This window comes from Cyclopterus lumpus, chromosome 20 (genome assembly GCF_009769545.1).
Source record: "Cyclopterus lumpus isolate fCycLum1 chromosome 20, fCycLum1.pri, whole genome shotgun sequence".
Taxonomy (NCBI): domain Eukaryota; kingdom Metazoa; phylum Chordata; class Actinopteri; order Perciformes; family Cyclopteridae; genus Cyclopterus; species Cyclopterus lumpus.
In genome coordinates this window covers 15,623,711-15,646,749 of record NC_046985.1, presented here as the reverse complement: position 1 = coordinate 15,646,749, position 23,039 = coordinate 15,623,711, and the positions used below count along the sequence as shown (strand labels likewise).

The following is a 23,039-nucleotide window of genomic DNA, read 5'->3' as shown; positions in this document are numbered from 1 at the left end:
CTTGCAATGTCTGCTTATGTATCGCCTTAATTCAAACTAAAGTCATTTCGGTCGCATTTAGAAATGGAATAAAAACAACAACCAATTCACGTGCTGATGAATATGAATGTTGATGCTATTTGCTTTCAAAGTAAATGTTGTGATATTTGATCAAAGTTAACTAGATCTTAGCTCTGTGTGGTGACTGAGATGCAAGGTCATTGCCACTTGCGTGACAGCAGAAGACGTACTTATATACCTGGCGTGCTTTAATTCATACTTGGGGGGGGGGGGCCTTTCACCTCACAGCGCCAGCTTTTTGTTGCTCTAGTCTGACTGCATCAGAAATTTAAATAACAGAATTGTGTCAATTCAGAAACATGAAGGCACGGGTTAATGAGGCCACGACTCGGAGACAGCCTCGACACAGGGAAGAAAAGGAACTGCGAGACAAGCAACATCAAAGATCTGAGACTCCGCCGAGCTTCCGCTGTGATACCTCGCTGCTTTAGCACCCACTCCCCCCCCACTCCCCTAAAACTTTTCCACTTGGCTCATTTGACACCCACTCCGCGGGATTAGATGAGTGCTGAGTGCCCTTGAAGTTTCAATGGTAAGAAACTTTTCCATCAGTGAGCCCACAGTTTATGATCACAGCAGCTTTCTGGAAAACGCCTTCGCTGAAGAAAAAGCCAGTGGAATGAATAAGCCAAACTGAGAGGAAAACCAAACCAATTGGAGCGCATTTGATTTAGGATGGAGGAGAAAGACGCGATGAAAGAGTGAAAGAAAAGAGAAGGGCAGACAGAGACAGTGGGAGAGGGAGTGTCAGGGTCAAGCCCTATTGATTTGGAGGCTTAATTAGCCATCAGATGCCTCTGACACAGCCTCAGATCTTCTATGATCAGTGGCAGAGTGGCACCGCTCTGGGGCAGACGGTGGGGAGGGGATCGCAGAGAAACGGGAGAATGAATGGGAGAAAGGCAGAAAGTGTAGATCATTGACGGATTACAAATTCACCCCATCCGGGAAGAGGAGGGTGGAAGTTAGACGAGGTGGGAGGTGAAAGAGGAGACTGGGAGACAGTGGAGAGAAAAGAAGAACAAAAAGGAGGAGAAAGAAACAAATGTGGGAGGGGGAGAAGAAGATGATGAGGGAATAGGAAGGGAAGACGAGAAAACAAGTGCATGGGAACCTTACCCCCCTAGCCCTCCACAAACAAACCCTTCCCACACTGATGCAATCACCTCCCCTCCCCCGCGCGCGTTTGAATGCGTGAAGGGTACGTCGATGTTTAGATGACAGCAGCGGTGGACCGAGGATTGAATTGCCAATTCCAATACACCTGAAGAGACGATCTTACCTCGCTGATGTCAGCTGGGTGAAATGGAAATTGACCCGAGTGAAACCAGTCAGGAGTGGCGTAAAGGCAGGGAGGATCGGGGGGGTGACGTTAATCCCAGATAGGTTTGAATAGTGAAATAGCGCATCTTGGGATGCAGAGCAATGAGGGGGGATGAAGCTTTGAAGGTGATGCTGGTTGGGGGTTAAAGGGAAGGAGCTAGTAGGGGGGCTAGGGTAGATGCTAAAATTGATCAGGGTATTCCAGTTTACAGACAGCACCAATTTAAGGGCAAATACATCCAATGAGCAGGTCAGCAGGTCAACCACACTTCCTATCAATGTGATTGGGGAGTGACCGGCACAAAAAGAAAAGAAAGAAATCCAATTTGCGGAGTCTGTCAGGGGTTTGAAAGAGATACAAAGGTGCCGAGAGGGAGGGTGAAGGAACTGATGTGCGACTCACCAATGCGTCCGATCATATTAGCTAGCGACGGGGAGTTGCTGTCCACGTCTTCAATGGTCTCATACACAGAGTTGGAAATGCGGCGCTCGTGGTTTTCCAGTAGAGAGTTCACAGGATGCTCACGAACCGGAGGGCTGGCAGGGGCTTCCTACAGAAACAGGGGGGGATGAAGAGCAGACAGTGGCTTACACATAGGTACAGTGCCAAACTAATGTTCCATTTGGTCTGGTTCACAGCTGTACAATGTTATTTTTCTTAAAAATGGCCAATATGTACAATTGTCTGAATAAACATTCACAACTGAAGGGTCAGTTATTCTCAAACATAGTCGTCTGTTTAAGTTGTTTGCCAACTGACAATAATTAAAAACATAATTTTTTTTTTAAACTAATTAGTACTACAATCATTTACTACAACTTTTCTACAGCATCAAAGAACATGAATAACTTATTCTGTTATTCTGTATATTAAAAGCCCTGTAAATCAAATTGAGACTGACGTATTGTGCCTTTGAAATAATAAAACATTCCAAAGTGAATGTGCGTTGATGCAAATAAAAACCTCCTGATATTTGAAAAATGTAAAAATATAAATTATTTTGATATGGTCATTTCCGGATCATTTGTGCCGTGTGCGTGTACCACAGGAACAGGACGCTATACACACACAAACAAATTCAGACACAGAAGAAGAAATGAGTCTGCGTGATGTGATGCCATCAATACTCCAGAAACGTGGAACCGGGGCTACAGCGTCCGTCTCGGCTTACGTGGGTATTTTCTGGCTCAGCAGTGTGAAACGGCTCCTGCTGAAGTCCGAGCCGGATAAAGCTCCATGGATTTCCCATAGACCGATAGACAGCCGTCTCTAACAATGAACCCCAGTAAATGGACTTGTGACATTTGCCATGTGGTCGATATGCCGCACTGCTGGTTTTTGAGCCCACTGTACTCTCGGTGCATGTGTCAGTCTTGGCAGGAGAGACACGGTTAGCGGTTCTGGAACCACTGGGCGCAGATACTGTGCTCAGTCTTCAAACGCCAATACTGGATTCTTTTAGGACAGAGACACTAGAGCTGCCACAGCAAGAGTCAGTGAGAAAATAAATCTCACATCCACGTGCCGAGAGTTAGAGAATGAACCTTGGGCTTTGGTCTTATTTCCCACAATGCTTCGTAGTAGCCAGTGGACAGCCGGGGGAAGGCACTGGAGAAGAACTCCCTGTACAGGACCCATTACAGATAGCTCCCTTAAAGCTAGATAGTCTTACGCAGTTCAACTTTGTACCTCGAGCATGCTTTAAACCAGGAGGCTCTGGCTAATATTGATGTTGCACAACACTGCTGGCCCCTGGCCAAGAGAAAGGGGAGTAAAATATCAGACAACAAATGGAGCTCTAGCGCAAGTTCAGACAGGAAGACCATACCCCTCAGCCCGCCATCTATTCCTCATATATCTGCCAATCATTTCTCACACATGCTCACTCATTGTTTACTTGCCGTCATCGTCCTGCGCCGTCAATCATGACACCAGCTGCGCAGATCAGCTGATCCCCTCTATCCAATAAGCACACGGAAACAATGACACGGCTAGCCAATCATCTTTCTGCTGTCTCATTTAAATATGACTGTCTCTCTACCTTCAGTTCTTTCATGCTGCTGTTACGCACCCCTCCACCTCCCCATCTCCGCCCAGTCTCCACGGATCCATCAGCTTCATCAACTCATCCTTCTATCAGCTCATCACCACCAGGTCTGGACTCCACGGGGGGGATCTATCTCGTTGCTGATCGGGGCGTCGGCCCTCAATTGCAAATCTCCCCGCAGAGTCCAAGCGCCAAAGACTCTGAGACTTCATCATTTCATATCATCTGTTAACAATAAACATGCATCCTTTCTTTATCTAACTGGTCTCTCCCTGATTGAACTACAGCAGGAAGACAGGAGAGAAGGAGGAGAGAAAAAGAGGAGGGGAGATTTGGGTAAACAAATGGGGGGAATAACAAGAAAGGGGGGATTGTAAAGGGAGGAAAGTGCAGTGTGGGGGCTGTCGAGTCGTCTCTTGGAGGGACTTATCGGTTATTTAATATAAATGAGAGGTTTAATGCGGTTGAGAATGCCAGACTTTGTCGGGAGAGCGTGTTGATAAGAGCGAGGTGTGAGGAGGGGTTTGTGAGTGAAATGGGGGGGGCTGGGTCAACACAATTACAATCAGAGCCACGACCACTGGCAGCCTTATAATAAAAAGCTTGTCCACGGGCTATTCAGTCTCAATAAAGCTCAAATTGACGAAATAAAGATTTATTTTACCCGCTTCTCTCGCTCTTTTACTCAACCTCGCTCTGCACTTTTTAATCTGCTTCGGATCTGTCACGAGCTGAAAAGAAGTAAGATGGAGTGTCTCAGGTAAGGGGTGGTGGGAAAATGTGTGGACGGAGTGGAACAGAGAGAGAGCAGCTGAGGACCAAATTATATGAAAATTATGTATAGAATGTGTCAAGAGGAGGAGATCTGAGAAGGACCACTATGTAAATGTCTCCCTCTATCTCTGAGCGCCGAACGGGCTCCTTTCAAAGGCATTCATTGGCTTCTATTGCAAATAGACTTTGGAATCAACTTAACACAGAGGCAATGGCAGCTATTTAATCTTTGTGTATCCAGTATTAATTAAGTCTGCCTCTGTGCATGCTAATGCTTTGTGCGTGTTTACTGACCTGTGAATGTTTACTGACTAGTGCATGACGAGCAGTGGCATTTCCATGTTATCACCTGATATTTGATACCGCATCTGGTTCTTCTCCCAGGAAATAGCTTTTGATGCCCAAGCAGAAACAGATACATTTCATCTTCAGAATTGATATCAAATACGAGCATCAATCATTGCCTCATAAGGAAAAAAAAAAAGGGAAATGCTTTGTGGTATCACAATGTTTAAATCTTAAAAGAACAGCAACATCTAGTTAAAATGTGCTTATTTGTCCAAAAGAGAACTTCTTCCTTTAACTTTTTCAGCGTCTTCGTTGAGATTATATTCCTTTCTTACCAGCGCTTCTCGTCACCTCATCGTGTGGTTAATCTGACTTAATCTCGTGGTTTTCAGAGTGGATTATAATGTTGACTGAGGGAGAGGGCAGAGCACTGTGTCAAGATCATCTGCTGCTCAGCTCCCGCTGGACTCACTAAGCAAGCCTGTGTGTTTGTGCATTCAAGGTGATGCTGATATTTTTCTGAAAGGAGTGTGTGTGTGTCTGTGTGTGTGTAGACTCTTGCACAAATGTGTTTTTGCCTGTGCGTCAGCATCTCCCTGACCTTGAGAAGTCAGTGAGGGAGAAGAAGCAGTGTGTTGACGGGGCTGGTCTTAAGCTGTCAACTATGGCTAATAATGTCTCGTCCGTGGCCATTTCCTGGCCTTCTATCCTGGTCTCAGTCTGTTGCTGTGGCCCTAATCCAGTCAACCTCCACCATAATGCTGTAATTACAATCCTTAAGCTGCTGCATCCCGCCCCAGGCACAACTCGCCTCGCTGCTGGCTAGATACCCCACTTTCATTAGCTTCTCACATCCACCTAGAGCCTCATCTAATGCCAGTGCTTCCCAAAGTGGGTGCCCAGGTCCTCTTAGTAAAACCTCAATTTCACAAAAAAACATCATGCACATTGGGAATCAGCACAAAAGTAGTATGTGAGAATCACATCTGGTTGGGTTAATATTCCACCACTGCTGACTCTCCAAATACAGAGATAACAAGTGTCTCGCTACAGAGATGTAAAACAGTAGCCGGTGGCACTACCGGGGGAAGTTGAGAGCTCAACTTTATGCAAAAGTCCTCCAACACAATGTGCGCAACAATCGGGGCGAGAGCCAATCACGCTCGCTTTGATTCCTGCAGAAACGGAAGTTCGGAGTTGTTTACTGGTCCGCTGCACTAATGGTGTGAGGACCGCCTCCGGCACAGATACAAGACCGCGATGTGGATCAGTCCCAGGAGCCAACAATGCATGCTGCATTTAAAAAAAGACAGAAACTTAAATTATTCTGTACTAAGCAGACACACTGGGCAGCAGCAAAAATAAAGGAAACTTCTTTGTGCACAGAACTGCAGTTCTGTCCAGTCACAGCAGAGTATGTCAGTTACAATGCAACACACCCACAGAGATACAGAGGATGCCACTGTTGTATCTCTTCTATGGTGATTCGTGCAATATTTATTGGGATATGCCAGGATGGACCAAACTGGTGGACCGGCCAACTGATAGACCAACATTAAAATCAATATAATCGTGCTTGTAGCGTGGCTAAAGATTAAAATCAATTAAAAACATCAACACGTATACCATGCAGCCTAAAGGTGCAAGATCATAGATTGGGAGCATTTCTGATTGACGCTAAAAAGCTCTCAACATGTCAACGGAGAGCCTGATAGCTGACGGCGTGAGCTATATTGAAGGCTTATACACCATATTAAACTCTTTCATTTTGTGCTGCAGAGGAAAATGTTTCAACATAAAATGAGATGGTTTCATGATTCCCTTTTTATAAGACATGTTCTCTTAACAAAGTTATTTCATCATCAATTCATCACACAAGCCTATTGTCTGCTCTAACAGTCACTCGTACAGCTAACATCTTTTCCACTATTCTTTCTGTTCATATTAACCATGTTCACAGTAAAAAAAGAATCCGTGCATGTGTGTATGTTTTCACGTGCCTGGGTACTGTATATGTTGCTTAAAAACAGCTGTTTTTTTTAGCACACACTTCCCCTCCACAGTCCTCCACCACGCCCGAGCAGCCCGCTCAACCACCAGATTCAATATATTATTTTCTCAATTGGTCCTATTGAGTTTCCGCTGCTGTTCCTAAATGAGTTAGTCCTCAGAGAGCCGGTTGGGAATGAGGGCCCAGCAGCGCTGGAATTGCATTTCTGCTGCTCTGCGATCAACTTCCCCTCAATTTAGTCCCCCCTTCATTGCAAACTGCATTTCCCAGAGTGCACTGTTTTGTGCCCTGGCTGCGTCCTCTTCCCATGAATCACTGCTATTTGCCGTGACAGCGGGGAAGTTGTGGTACATACAAGTCATGATCTGACTGGACCTCAATCAGTCCGTATTAAATTGGGGGGTGGGGGGTCGACACAGATTTCCCTCCCTTTCTGTAGCCCCCGATGTGGGCCAGCATCTCAATGTTAAGGTCTCTCCCAGCAGTGGTCAGCTCAATACTAATAAAACCATAATTTACTAGGCTGGGGCTCTGATTGATAGCTCTCTCAGGACTCAATCGATCAGCCCCTCTCTCGTCCAAGTGAGCATCTTTTGTTAGAGCCCGCCACTTCCTCCCCCCCTTGTCTCTTTGCATAAACGTCCTCTTAGTGACTAACAAGCAACGCTTTTTGGAGTGGATTACAAACGAGGCCATTGGCATGCTGAGGAGGCTACTTCGGTGCTCTTTTATATATACGGAATAAGCCGTTCCATCCGCCCTCTCCACAGAGTTGAGCTACTGCGTCTGCAAGCTCCGATGATGCAAGAATGCAAAGGTGAGCGCGGGGAATGAAGTGCTTTGATCTTTCTCCTGTGCCCCTCGCTGCTTCTTCCCATCAATAATAAAACAGTGTTTCAGCCTGACCGTGTTCCCTCATGGATAGCTGTAAAATAGAAGAGTATGCTGTGATCCATAGTGGGTCTTTATAAAAGAGCACATGGCCTCAGATAAAACAAGCTGTTTTTAAAAGAGGTCATTTTTATCATATGTAAATTGCATAATTTTTCATTCCACTTATTGTTGTATATGTAAAGATGATGCTAATTTGCTGTCATGCATATCAAAGCCTCAGCAGTGTAGTAAATGTCAATCACTGGTGGTTCATATGCTGAACACGGGACACAGACGGACATTTCGATAAATGTGGTTTTGTGTCAGCGGCTTATGGAAATGAGAAAACCAGAAACAAGTTCCTCAGGTGACTCAACGCACTGAGCAACTTTGCAGTGGTTCCCTGTCCCACAAGGCATTTGCATGATTGGGGTTGCTGGACTGGAAAGTCTTTCAAGTGGTCAAAGGCGGGGGAGGGGGGGGGGGGGGGGGGGGGGGGGAGAGCTTTACATAAAAGCTTTACGTTTACTTACGTCTTGACAGAAAGCTGTGCTGAGACAAGCACAAATGGAAAGTGAAGTTAAGAAATGTCTGGAGTGAAAGGACTCCAGTGATAGCTCTGCCGTCCTTAGGCATGAGCTTCGTCTCGTGCCTAATCATGAGGACTGCGCGGCGTAAAAATAGAACACTGTGAAATGTAACTCAGTCTGCAGAAGAGCGAGGAGTCCCCAACACAGACGGGGAGGCGGTGGTGAGGCGTGTGTCTTTGAAACGCCGCTTCATTGGCAAGTTGTCGTAGTGCTGTCAAGAAGGACAACGGGTAGGAAAAAAAACAAAAACAAACAAACACAAGACAGCCGGTCCGTCAAAATAAGAAAAGCAGTCGATGTCTGGCTGGAGATCTGGGCCGTAAATAACAGCACAAATGCACGGATGGGGTGTGTACGCGTGTGTCATGCCATGAATTTCAAATCCGAGACATGAAACCCAGACGCGAGCGCGCTTATCGTCAGCCTGTCTGCTTTTAGATGCTGGTGAGATAAATATCTTGGTCTCGTCATAAACGGCCATGGCTGTTGCGACAGACAGAAGCAAACATCCACCACTGAGTGAAAGTTCATAAGCGGCGGGTGGGGGAGTGTCTCAGACATAAGCTCAGACATAAAATCCATCTTTATCTATCTTTTATGCTCAGCATAACAACACTTTAAATCTCCACACATATACTGTTAGTTTAATTTTCTGATAATCCTCGCAGGATTGAAAGGAGCTCTGATGAAGTCTCGTGATAAACCGACTTCTTTGTTCTGCCCACATAATGGTCGGTTGGTCTGTTTTAGCCGCAGCTTTAATAAACTAGGTATATATCTCAATGAACCAGTAGTGTAACTGATCACCCTTTTGTTTTGCAGTCTACACCTCTAAAACTCCTACATTTGTGCGACACATTGCAAGGAAATGAAATAAAAAGAACGGTGATGGGTGGTACAGAATCACGAGATATCAGCATCCTTGAATAAATGTACATCTTTAAGAAACTAATAACAATGGAGGGCACACTTACAATAACCAAACTACTGGAACAGATCTGCATTCCATTCAGTCAAAGGGCTTCGGCTTTGTGTCTTTGCACCAGAATGATAGAGAACCAGAGTGGAATCAAACAAAAAAGAAAAATAATGAATGGAATTAAAATGACTTTTCATAAATTTAATTGCTTAAACACATGTGGCGTTATATTAATAGAACTCCGATATAGAAGGAGAAATTAAACAGGCTCTGAAGCAGCCATGCAATTATAATGCTTCAAACTAATTGCCATCGACCAATCATATCGTCTGACTATCTGGGGCAGAAGGGTAGTTTTTCAAACATGGGCTATCTGTGGAACCAGAACACAGGAGAAAAGTAATTGTTCCGGTACGGAGTGTCTGGAGGGTGTGTGTCTGTGTTTGTGTGAGTGCTAAGCATATTTGAAATGTTATGAATTGCTTTTTCTGCCTACCTTTCTGATTGCACATCTCATGCATTACAAGGCATTAGTACTAGGACTGCTTATTTAAGATTCATCAACACTTCTGACTTTGTTCTCGTTGCTTTTGACTGTCTGCTACTTCGCCTCATTGCTATCCTGCGACTTGGTTGACTAAGAGTCTTCCTCGACAAATTGAGACTTGTATTTTTAGGCTGGGTTAGGAGCAATAAGAGTCCACACATTGCAGATTTTGAATCAGTCTCCCGGGGAACTTCCGAGGTTGTGCTGAGGTAAAAATAGTCCTCATAAAGCACACTGCTTTGTTAGACTTGAATGTATCTTTAATCATGCTGAAGTATTTCTTCCAAGGTCGGGGGGGAAACAATGATCTTGTTTTAACCCAAGGCAAAGGCCACTCATTGGCAGCAAAATAGACCAGGTACTCTACCTCAGACATGGGCGTAATCACCAGCGCCATGAACCCTCTTATTGAAACATTTGTCTGAGCCACTGAGAGGATATGCCTGGATGAATCTAGACCCAATTCTGCCGGAAGTAAATGGGCTTCTGGGAGACTTTGAGCAATATTTGGAAGTGTGTGTGTGTGTATGTTGTTGCTGGGTTTATATATTTTGTGTGTGCATGCCTGTGGAGAGGCTACTCTGAGCGGTCACATATCCCTGACACACAATGAGAGTGTCACATTTCACATTTCCATTAAGGTGTTTCATGTTTGTATCCATGAGTGACAGGCGTTGCTTTTTCAGTTGCCTCATTAAACTCTCTCTCTCTCTCTCTCTCTCTCTCTCTCTCTCTTCTTAGATAAGTTGATCGTACTTTAGCACACAGTGCCGAGCAACGGTGGAATCAATGTTATTTTCATGGAGTGGGGTGGCCTGGATATATATACGCTGTGCCCATCGAAGCCCACACTCCCTCCTCCCGACGCATTAGGCTGTGCCGCTCGGCTCCTCTCCCCTGCAGACAGTGATGGATCTGATTCATTTCAATGGTGGCCTCCAGTGCTCGGTCCCATTCGGCTGGCTGACAGTGGCAAACTGGTGTGGGCTCCCCACATATCTTACCCGACCAACACAGCCGAGCAGGGGAGGAGGCGGTTGTAACTGCCGGGAGCCTGTGTCGACATTTAACTTCCGCCTTTCTTTTTTGTTATTAGAGGTTCGCAACTGACCTTAAATCCTTCATTTACAATCTTCTTTTCTCCACTCTGAGTGTATTTAAATTTCCTTTGGTGAATTCATGTCCCACTTCAAACCACTAAGCCTCCTGTAAACGCTGCATCTCCAGCGGTGTATTAAATATAACCTGTGATGGGAGGTTAATGGATGGAATCTAAGATGCGCGGTTACATCTCCTTCTCCTTTTGTTTCACACACTCTATGCAACACACCAATACGCTGTCTCATAGCGACTGATGTTTCAGTGAAAACTTAAATACACACTAGTCAAAATGTATTTTTAAATTGTTATTTGAAATGGATCAAAAATGTAATCATGTTAAATTGTCATCATTCCACCGATAAAAGGACAATATACATGTTTGTCTGTGACCTTAACTGTCTGCTCAGTGTCACTGTGCCTACCTGTCTGCCTGCTGGTGAGGGATTAAAGAGGACAGCAGAGTGACTGGACCGAAGAGATAGAGCTCACTGAACCTTGGGGCTGAGCTTTCCCTGGAGGGACGTGTGTCCTCTCCCCTACTTTTAAAAGGGGGGCGGGGGGTAAGGCAGAAAGACAAGGGAAAGCTGTGCAGAACGAGAATAGCCCTGTGTTTAAAAAATGCATGGGTCTGCATTGGTGGTGGGGGAGGTGGTGCTTCAGGTACCGCTGGCACGGTGTCACATAATCCAATTCAGTTGGAGTCACATTCATTAATCTCAAGGGTTGTGAGATGCAAAGACATTGCCCGGTGGTTCATAATATCATCACGGAGGGCTGTTACTGCACTGAAAGGTTAACACTGCAGCATTGTTTTATTTTTACACCCAGCTCAGTGCTGCAGACTCTTTTCCAACTGAAGGAGCCCACAGCACTAGCTCCAAAAGTTGTTTAATGTCGCAAGAAAGTCATCAAGTGGGCAACACAGCCAAAAACCTAATAATGATAATAAACATATCAACATAAATGGTAAACAACGCACATGGCTACTGTGAGGACCAGCTGTGAAAGACTCTGCTGACCCTGGTAGACAGAAAGATAACCCATTCAATCATTTCATCCTGTGACAGCTGTACCAGCATCTGATTCAGTGATTGCTTTCAAAATGTACTGAGTATTTGGACAAATATAAGAACAAATTGCTATCCTCTGTGACTCACTTCACAACAGCTTGTGAGGAGTTTTATAAAAATTAATTTGTTTCTGTTTTCGTGCACATTTTGAAGTCCTCAACAGTAATGCCACAATGTTACTGTGAGAATTCAAACCCAGTCCCTGGTTGTTTACATCCCATGTTCTACCTGGCAAACTATGGAGCGCCACATGTTGGGGGGGGGGGGACTGACATTATAACAAGAAGAAAAACAAGCACACAGGGTGTCAGGGGGTGACGTGTGGTGAGAGAGAGCGAGAGAGAGAGCGAGAGAGAGAGAGAGAGAGAGAGAGAGAGAGGGAGAGAGAGAGGGAGAGGGAGAGGGAAGGGTGAGGGCTTGTAGGGAGGGTGAAGGGCAGAGAGCGGGGACTGGGGCTCAGCGGGGTACTCCAAACTGACACAAAGCCACAGGACACAGGGTCCAATTAGAGTCACGGCAACACTAATCAAACCTGATCTACAACCTCTGGCTGCAGGGCGAGTGTGAACGTGCACAAGTGTGTTGTATTCACACATGAATCCACAAATCCTGAAATACACTCACACTGTGCTTAGCATATCGCATTGAGCGAACTCACGCTGGTTTCTACTCCGTCATGTGAAAGAAAACAGTTCCTCTCAAAGAAAGGGATTAGTTCAGTATCACAATGGGCATTTCTAGAAGTTTCAAGAGGCCCACGCCACAATATTCGTGACTGTTGCCTAATGAAAAATAACCACCTAGCCAAATGCACATTCCTTTATCTGCCTATCCGACAGTGTTATTCCGCAGGCCTGTCAATCATAACTCAGTGAAGCACTTCTTAGATATCATATCAAGGCCCACGGTGGGCAAAGAAAGTCACACAGAGAACTGGGGGGGGGGGGGGGATTGTGAGACGGTATCTCACACAGGAAATGGGACTGTTTGAAGATATGCATGGTGGTGTGGTTGCTTCATAAAGGTCTCCTTTAGCTATCTCAAAGCAACAACAACCTATGGGGGGTAGATTAGGGCTAGTGGCAACCTCGAGGAAATCTACTCTCATTTATCATCCAGTGCAGTTGAGATGTAGCTATCTCTCTTCTGCATTCAACATGTCCTCATGCAAGTGTTTGTCGTGTGTGTGTGTGTTTACATCATGTGCCATACACTGAATGTGCACATGAGGGGGGTGAAACGTAAGGTCCGTGATGGAGATGTGCTAGCTCATACTAATATCTGATTCACGAAATATTCAATACATCTCCTTGTAATGCCAATTAGTCTCTAGCACATCAGTGTGACTCCTCCCTGACTGTTAGGTTACCTCATTGTTTTTGGACACGTGCCGGACCACGATGAGCTGAATCATTCCCCGCTTGTTGCCCTCGACGGACATGGATGTGCGCAGTGTCTCCATGGCGTCCTGGTTGGTCATCCCATGCAGTGACTCCCCGTTGACTGCAATTAGCTGGTCGTTGACCCGTAGACGGCCATCCTGCAGACAAACGCCGGCAGAGGAAAATCAGATCTCGCCTCTAGAACACTTGCATCAAATTCTCCTGAATACTGCTATTGCTAGAGTTGAACAGGAACAACGTGTACATTCAGCAGCGGCTCCTGAGACCCGATTGCAGCAATCGCATGCACACTTTCTCATTTCATTAACTTACATTATTCAAATGTAAGTTAATGATGTATATTTACGAACACTTGAATGTAACTGTCAAGGATATAATATTATATTTCACATTGTAGCCACAAGAAAATCCTTCACATCATGCCACTTCAGCAGCATTAACATCAAGAAACCACTTCAGAATCCCCATGATAAGGATTTGAAAGTAGTCCACCACATGTTCTTACTTGTAGGTCCTCGAGTTGCAGCAAAAACATTGAATTAAGTAAAACAAGGTCATGCTCAGAGCGTAAGAGGGTGGGAGCAGTTACTTGCCTTGCTAGCAGCCCCTCCATTAATAATGGATTTCACAAAGATGCCCAAGTCCGCGTGGTTCTCCTTGGACCGGTTACCCTTGACGCTGACCCCCAGGCCTGCCGAGCCTGAGTCACTCAGAGGGATCTCAAAGGTCATGAACTCTTGTGTACCGTCTGGGGTTAACACCATGTCCTCTTCCTCTGAATGCTGTGGGTATGAAGGACAGAGGAGGAGAGAGAAAGTGCATAATTATCATGGCGGTGGCACTGCCGATGCTAATAGAGACATCTGCACACGGCTCAGAGTCTCTCAGCCTGATGACACACCAACCAAAGTTGGCAAACTGTTATTGAGCCCAACAAGTTCAAAATCTCTGTGTGAAGTATCTAACTTTAACTCTGGTGAAAGGACAGAAAAACAAAGGGAATACAAAAAGTAGAAGAAGAAAAAAGACAACAGAAACTAGCGGAACCAAAACTTGAAAGAACGGGGATGGTGAATGACAAGAAAATGGGAGACAAGATAAAGAGGGGAAAGATGAGGGTTGCAGAAGAAGAAAGCGAATGGATGGCAAGCATGTCACATATCTCGGGGCTGTCATCGTCAATTGGCCGTACCGTCTAGCCGAGCGCCGCTAATTCCTTTCCACCGCTATGAGCTCGGCGCGGGAACAGTGGGCACAGTGGGAACTTTGATAGCGCCAGGTAGCAATTTGGCGCTCAAACAACAGTGGCTTCCCTTTGAACAACACCCCTTTGAAGCATCATTTGTGACACGTTAAGAGCCCGACCCTCCTTCCCCCGTGCGATCCACGGGCCTTTTTGTTGGAGATTACCATAGTAGCGTTTAGTTGCAAGGCTTGTGCTGCAGACCTTCATGCATGGTGCACACAGAAATAAATGGTTCATGCCAGCTGCCAGAGAGGTGTGAGAGAGTTGAGTGTTGTACACCCGGCACGATCAAATCAGCTGGATAATAGGCCGACAAACAACCACCACCCCAGTCACTTTTCTGACAATCTCCACTGGCATCTGCCAAAGAGCATCTGTAAACGAATATCAAAAAGGAATAGCATTCATACATTTCACTTCCCACTTGCAGCCAAACGGAAAGGGAGAAAAGGTGTGAGAGAAAGCTAAAACACAAGAGGCATCAAGGAACTGGCACTTTCTCTTCTATGTTGACTAAGATTTAAGAATGTTTGAGAATAATTTCCGTTCAGATTGTTGAGCTATGGCCGACATACTGCAGCAGTGTGAATGTGCTGAAAACCAAACGCTTTGATCTCAGTCCACAGTTGTTCTTCCTCCACAGTTGGAACAAATTAATCTTAATTTCAAAGAGGATGTAACAAGTCTTTCATTCAGACATACAGGCTTCTGCTGTTGGCCACTGAGCTGCAAACACTCCAGTTCTTGTGAGTGTGTTGCTGTGCTCAAGGGCACCTCAGCAGATAGGAGCTGAGGACTGTCCGATCACGGGCAGGAAGCTTGAGAGCAGCGCTGTCATAATGTGATTGGCCAGATTGCACTGTACGTGCGTAGTCATTGCCATGGCAGCCAAATCCACATGAACAATACTGGCGGTGAGAGCAATCAACCCCAGAAAGCCGGCACAGGACCTCTTTAAATAGACTCACATAAATACAGATGCATGCACACACACACACACACACACACACACACACAGCCAGATGGATGGCAGCCAGGTGTGTGCCCTTCACAGCTGCTCGGATAAAGAGTGAAGCAGAGGAAAAAAGGGAGAGACACAGCATAAGGTGGGGTTTTCCGGAGGCCGAGTAGTTATTAGGACGCAGCGGTGCGTTCAGGTGGAGGCTCTTTTCAACACCCTCTGACTGAGCCCCTATTCTCCAGACGGCCCTCCTATGTGTCCCCTTCTTTTCTTTTCTCTCTGCTTTTCTTCTCCTGTCTTCAAAATGGCAGTACACCTGTCCGTACGACACGCCAACCGGGCTTTGTCCGTGACTGGACCCGCGTTACGTTCACACCGCTGGAATCCATTTGCATCGCGTTGCATTTTCAACACCTCCCCGTTCCATGACAGAAATCAGCGGCTCTTGTCGGGAAGTGACCCTTCGCTTCCCCTCAGACGGCGGGATTCAATTCAATTCAATTCAGTTTATTTTGTATAGCCCAAAATCACAAATTTGACACAGAGGGCTTTACAATCTGTACACATACGACATCCCTGTCCCAGGACCTCACAAAAAAACTCCCCAAAAGCGGATGCAGCGGATAGGGGACTGAAAGAGTGTGAATAATAATAATGCAACAACAATGTTTTCCTTCCAGCTTCTTAAGACAGCGGTTATATTGAGGCAACCTTAACTCAACTGGTGGAATGTGATCAGTTGGTTTCCAAAGCAACACAGTCAACACACAATGTCCATTCGGAAAAGAGCGCTCGTGGTTGAATGGCCTTGTGCGTCATCGGCAGTCAGTCTTTATCTTTAATGAAGATGTTTTATCAAAATACAGTTAATAAATAATGGCTGTGAGTTATGTCCCCGGAGAGGCTTTTAGCCCAGCAGATGAAGATAGTAATACATTGGATAAAAAAGAAGTACTTTGGACACACACTCTGAGCCTCTGTGTGTGTGTGCGCATCCTCTCCTCCAAAATGATGACACAATAACCACCCACTCAGAGCTGTGTTCCGGGAATAGCGGGCCGAGGCAGAGAATGAGAGAGCAGTGTAACATTTTCATCAGACAGGAACAAGCGCCGCTAGCCAAGAATGAGTTTGTCAGGCTGCTTGACAGGCCTCGCTGCACCGATTCAGCTCAGGCAGGGCCGGTTTCAACTGCCTCTGAACAGGAGAAGAAAGGAAGTCACCTCACGGCTCCACGCTCAGCCCCCGTTTATGCACCTGGGACGGAGAGAACAAAAGTGACTGACACAAAGGATGAGCTGACGTAAAAACAATGAAACGATTCCATGCTTACATAAAAAAAGCACCAGGAAAAAGTTGTATCTAAAAAGCGCCACCGTCTCAAATTATTAAGTGCAACATTTTGGGCACAACATGTTTGTCTCAAATCTAACAGTTTCTCTCACTTATGGTCTCAAAAATGTTCTCCACGGGAAGCTGCACACACTAATGATGGCTGAATGTCTCCAACACCTCCACCCCTACTGCTAGAGCCAGCAACACACTGCACCTGACGGGGAAGACACTTGGCTTCGCTCATTTAACAACACACTTTTGAGGTTATATTGTCCCCCGTGAGGTTTTCCAACTCAAACTACAGAATCACATTCAGATTTGATAGGGAAACTGAAACACATATGATGGGAACCTCAGTCAGGATGCAAAGAAGTTGACTTCTTTGGACTGTCGATACGTCTACATCTGACGTTAAGAAGGGACGAGTCGCCTTACGCATTACACACTTTCCTTGCTAAGTAAATCCAAACATGACGTCATCTCGTCTTCTATTCATCCACGCTGCTGCAGGGAAAGGTGGCTGGAAAACAGGTTTAGCACCAAGGAAGTCAAATTTAAGATCCAAGATCCAAGGGAGCTTAAGTCCACCTGACTTTCTGGCGTGTATTAGCTCTTCGTCATGTAAGAAACGCTGAAGCACGTTCGCGACTAGCGGCTCATTTAATGCGAGACACATATTTGTAACTGGTTTTTCCATTCCATTTGTTTGCATTTCCAGAATGTGGCCAGACAGGGAGAGCAAGAGAGGGCCCAGTGTGCTATGAAGAAGGCATCAGACTCTCTGTATGCACGGGCCTCCCCAAAAGGCATCAGCGTATGGGGCAACACTCTGTGTTCAGTCACATTTCATTCAATTATATTCTCAATCACATTCAGATTGTAACGTAGTTTTGTACAACTTTCATCAATCAAACCATCCTGTTTTGGTCAGTGGTCCTGGTCAAGCCACATCATATTTATATAAGTATATTTATATATACAAGTGTCGTTCCCTGTTTGACAGGAAGACATCTAGGGAGTGTGCCTGTTGGCGATGCATCGTTTGTTTTACGCTTGTTTCAAAGTCACGACTTAATCGAAAGACGCCACGGCTGGCTGCAAATATGCAATGTTGCCTGGTGCATAAAAGGTGCTGCGCTGTACTCGGGTACCAATCATAAAGGTTGATGCTGAGCCATTTTTAAGCAGAGTGGTTGTAATAGTATGAGTATGACAGACCATTACAAAAGAAGCCCTTATCGTTTTCTTTTTGCTCTCTCTCTCTCTCTCTGACACAGCCATGCGGTGACAGTCCATTACACGATTAAATCCTTTATTAATTAACACTGCCACGGGGAAGCACCCATTAATTTCAGTCTATTGTCCTGGGCGATAGAGTCAGCATTGGAGCAGGGACACAAGCAGGTGAACAGAGGAAAGTGTTGCTCATCAGTCCAACAAAAGAGCCCCGCCTGCTTAATGGGCCCTTTTTTTTGGTTTTGTTTCTGCCTCGCTTACCACGTGTCACGTGCTAAAAGGAAAGGTGTGCTGGATGTGTGTGTCAAGAGACACTGAGCAGCGGGCAAAGCACGAGTGAGATGCAACGGGAGAAAGGAACAGAGAGTGCAAATGAATCACAATTACATCTATTCACACATAACTCTGAGTTCTCCGCACATCACTGCCTAAAACAATTAACACCGCTGGAAACTTCTCTCCACACTTGGCCCAATTTGGCGACATAAAGGTCATTGGAAATGAATTTAAAAGGGCTAAAAGAAATCAGCCATGGGTGTAATTGCAAAAGTGGTGCATGCGTGATAAGTATTGTAACAAAAATTCCTTTTGGCGGTGTTTCTCCTCGCAACATTTTCCGACAAAGGGGGACGAATATTAAATACCTGTAATCCTAAAACAAATTAAATTCAGGTACAATGAGGGGCTGAGAGGGGATGCTTTTACACAGCACAAAGGGGCATGAAGTGCACTGCTGGCAGTGGCAGGTCTTAAGTGTTTGTGAACCAACATTACATGTTCTTCGCTGGCTAATCAAACCCATTTTGACTCAGCGCTGACAAACTGGGACTGTTACCCTTTGGGGATTTTCTAATGAGAAGGCTCATTTAGCTCATTAGAAGCACAAAGTCTGTTTCTATGAGGGTATCTGAGGCCAGGTCTATGTACATCACTGCAAACGCAGCATGGCCAACTCGTACTCGGGGTTGTCTTGACACTGGATGTTAGAAAGTGAATTTCTAAGTGTACTTGGCAACTGGGGATGTTTGCAAAGGCGTTGCAGCGGAACTCCAGTATAGACGCACATCATGAAGCAGATGCCTCTCATTTCAAGCTAATGGTGGATAAAAAGCGCTTTGCTATGTCCAACTGCACATGCACACTTTGTGCCATTATGTGATCTGGAAACAGACGCCGAATCCCCTTCGGGAGAGTGACTGTGTCGCCATAAGTGGCCTTTAACTACCTTGTTTATCGGCGTAGCACAATGCTGCGGTGCGCCCCTCCCGTTCTCTGCGCTGACAGCAAGCGTAATTATGGGAACAGCTGCTGAAAAGTGCTAAATGAAAACAGGTGGCGCCGACGAGACACGCTAGGAAATCGTTAACCGGGCTGGCATTGTCTTGGACCACGCTCGGCAGCATTAACTTTGATTACGGCCCGAGCATGTTCCTGAACTCTGCACTCCCGATCAGAGAACCTTTCTATAGGAGCCACATTAATAATGTAGGAAGGACTCATCAGCATTCTTGAAATCAAAGGTGCAAGTGATAAACAATAAGCAAGGAGAGAACAGAGAGGGGAGAAAGGAGGGGGGAAAGTGCTGGGAGTAAGACAGTTTGGAAAAAGTGCCCAAGAGGAAGCTTTTTGGAGATGTGCAAGAGCTTTTTGGTGCCATGGTAACGCGTTGGGGACCGTACCTACCGGATCCCAGAGCCCTGTCATTTCAGAGACATTTTAAGCCATGACGTGGAAGAGAGTGTGACCTCTAAGATGCATCCGCTGCTGCCAAACTGTTCTTAACAGCGCTGGAAATTCATAGATGCTCTCGCTGATTGCAGGTTGCAAAACCGCAGCCGTACACGGCTCCTTCCAAAGGCCTTCAGAGCAATTTCTGTAATTTGACTTCACCTGAGTTCCAAATGTATTTTTAGCAAAGATTTACAAAGTAGGGGAAAGCTACGTCCAGGCATTAGGAACAGTGAAGCAATTTGCTGATTGCACTCGCTTATATCCTATCAGTCTTTTTTTAAATTCTATAATATCGAGTAAGACTGGGAATTCATTATCGAAGATGTGTGAATATCTGCAAAACGGTGACAGCACCGTAAATTATCAGCTCTACCAGTAAGAAATGACTCATCCCCGCGAGCTGTTTGCCAAGTTTTACTGAGGTAAAATATCTGGCTCAGTAACCTGCTGCTATATAAATAAACTATTTAAAAGACGCACAAGAAAGAGTCCATCTTCAGCACTTTATTGGCAAAAGTTGGAAACAAATTAACTCTTGCTTATTGGAAAAGAGCATTACGCTAATGGACATCCAATTATATTAACACCAAAGATGACCATTTCTGGCATGGCTGTAGATGCCGCATAGCTCAAGACTGTATCACGACTTCAGTGTAACAATCCAAAGGCTTCATCATCATATGGATGCTGCGCTCTTAAGGCATTCAAAGGTTAATGATTCCGCTTTTTGTTTGTAAGTGGAAGAAGCAAAAAGACATGAAAGCCAAGACACAGACAGAAGTTAAAAGATTCATATTGTATGCTTTGTTCTCAGCTTGGATGCTGTTTTTCCATATTCTACCCATACACCATTTAACTACACTGTACTCGACTGGAGGAATGAGGAAGATGAATGCTATGTTGAGGAGTAAATGAAAGGATAAGGAGTTGTGAACCTGGCTCTAACTCAACAGATCTGTGTATCATTGAGTTGCCTCCAGAACCAGGGGATCGTCTTCTGTTTGCCTCGTGTCAATTCATTTCCCCCTCTACCGACTTGGTAAATGGATCTCGGCGGCGAGGAAATCAATGCAGCTTCATAACTCTGCTTTTGTCTTCCAACTTTAATAGAGGAATGGAAACCTCACTGTACTGCAGGCGCCACAACAAAAGCCAGCTGCGTAACACTGATGCTTAAGAAAGAGGAAGAGAGATATCATCTGCGGTGAATAATTGCGGAAAGCAACGCAACGTTGTCGATGATGGCCTTGACTTGGAAGAGGAAAACAATGGTGAGCCTGTTCGGATGTCTGAACCAAGTCAGGGAACCGGTGCTTTTATTCCTACTATATATAATGATTTCAGAGACTCATATAAATAGGATTCCTGCCAAAGCAACTGAACTGCAAATGGAGTGCTCCTGAATACCTCAATTACAGTCCGCTGGCAAAAAACATGGCGGTGAGGATTTTAAACCAGGCCACCAGGGTTGGCACTTATGAAACAGGCCATTAGTCTGCTATAATTGTCAGCAACACTGTCACGCATTTGTCTGCCACGTACCCCGGCATCCGCACGGGCCATAAATCTGGCGGTCACATCAATCAGGGACCGGAATTAATTGTGCAATTAAGATTCTCATTGCTTGGCAGATATAGCTACTAATGGATCAGTGACAAGTGTGATATGATCGTAAAGAGGGGATTTTAATGTACTGTTTAATTGCTCTTATGTGGTCCTCAGTGTTACAACAGCAGCTTCACAAGCCCATTTGTTCTCCACGGTCCACGTCCCATTGGAAATAAAAAAGACTGCTCATCTATGGGTCATGGGATGATGTAAGGGCACTCATGGACAACGCTATTATGGCTCTTGAGAATGTGTGACTCATCAAGCCCATATTGTGTGTCAGCTTTTTACACGGAGTGGGTTCGCATTTGTGGTGTCATTTAAAATATTAGGGGGATGGCTGAGTGCGTGCATACGCGTGTGCGTGTGTGTGTGTGTGTCTGTGACGAGGAGTTGAGAGTCATGCCGACACAGCAGTATACCCAACGGGCTGATTCACTTACACTGTAGCGCAGGGTTTAGGACGAGTTCAAATGAGTTGCCAGTGGCAGGCCTACACTATATTTCCTGCAAGTCATTGTTTATGTAAGAGACTGGCGGTCACAGATTAGGTTCCTCTGCCTTTGCTTTGCCGCGTGTGCTCTAAATCGCACCACAACAGGTGAAGTGATGTGGGGTTCCATCACTGGTGGCAGGGTGTGGATGGACATCTTTGCCAGGAGGCAGGAAGGGTTCGTCGTTTCCTGACCGCTGCCGTTGCTTGTGAGGCGTGACATTTGACTTGGTTATTACAGGAGACAAAAAGGGAAGCTGTAAAAAAAAAAAAACAATCTCCACTCCGCAAAGCTGGCCAATGTGGACCGAGGGGCTCGGCGTCGCTCAAAGCAGCCGAGAGCACAAACAGTGCTGCACGCTGGGAGATAAATGCCAACAATAAATAATATCCAGCGGCTATGCGTGGGAAGTGAGTGGTGTGTGTGTGTGTGTGTGTGTTTAAATGTGCTTAAATGTGCCCTTCTTGAATTTGTGTTTGTGTGTCTGGGGTTCTTTGGCTCTGTAATACATCTTGACCGTCAAGCCTTGCTGTGCTCAATGTTACCAGGCAGGTGATTGCATCTGAGGCCAGGGAGAATGGGAAAGGAGAGGGGAGGGCTGTGAGGCAGCATCAGACACCATTTGCTTTGAGTATCACCCCCAAATAACTCCAAACCATGAATATTTAAGTTGATGATTTATTTTTGATCACTTTCCATTTAAATGACCCCTGTCTGTTTAACCCCCTTCCCTAAGCCCTTTGTGTCGTATGAAGTCTTTCACCGGTTCCTTTCCCCTCCAAAAAGATTACAAAGGTGTGAAGACACAAACACTGAGAGATCATTCACGGAGTTAACTAAAGATCACAAAGCACTGAGTCACTCATTCTGAGTTTTCAGCAAGGTACTCCCTCCTCATAACAGCCCCCTCTTATGATACGAGTGATGAATTAACCTCCAAACCCGTAGGGGGCAGCAATCCCTTTGTCTGCTAAAATAATCCTGCCTAAAGATCACTGATTGGAACTCCCACAGCTGTCAAATGAAGGAATAACACAGAACAAAGAGACTCTGTTCACACAGCCATTGATCAGCGCCTCATGTGTCTTCAAGGCTTGAGCTGAGCTTTTAGAGATAACTGCTGTCCCTGCTCGTCTCTCGTACGACCTGAAGCTCATTCGTCCTATAGAACCGAACTTGTTGAACACAATGGAACAAGTGAGACTAACACAAACTTCCTTCAATGAGGAATATAATAAATGACTGTATTATCATGGATGGTAAAGGGTTAAGACAGAGGAAAGAGGTATGAAAGGGCAGGCTTGTTAGTGATGAGTCCAGTGTTTGGGAAAAGGTTAAAGCTGCTCTACTTTTCTGATACACCACACTGAATCTGTCTGAAAATGTCTCCTGATATCCTCGGAGAGGAAAGAGAGAGGTAG

At 45.4% G+C, this 23,039-nt stretch overlaps 1 protein-coding gene across 3 annotated transcripts in view; it reads right to left on the bottom strand.

Annotated features, from left to right (window-relative positions):
- Positions 1-23,039, bottom strand: part of LOC117749660 (partitioning defective 3 homolog) — a 309,108-nt gene that overhangs the window by 127,326 nt on the left and 158,743 nt on the right. For all 3 annotated transcript variants that reach the window (XM_034560341.1, XM_034560342.1, XM_034560343.1), the window contains exons 13-15: positions 13,601-13,789; positions 12,974-13,144; positions 1,787-1,934 (exon numbers count right to left, since the gene is read on the bottom strand). In XM_034560341.1, coding sequence (XP_034416232.1) covers positions 1,787-1,934; positions 12,974-13,144; positions 13,601-13,789 — 508 coding nt within the window. The remainder of the gene's footprint in view (positions 1-1,786; positions 1,935-12,973; positions 13,145-13,600; positions 13,790-23,039) is intronic.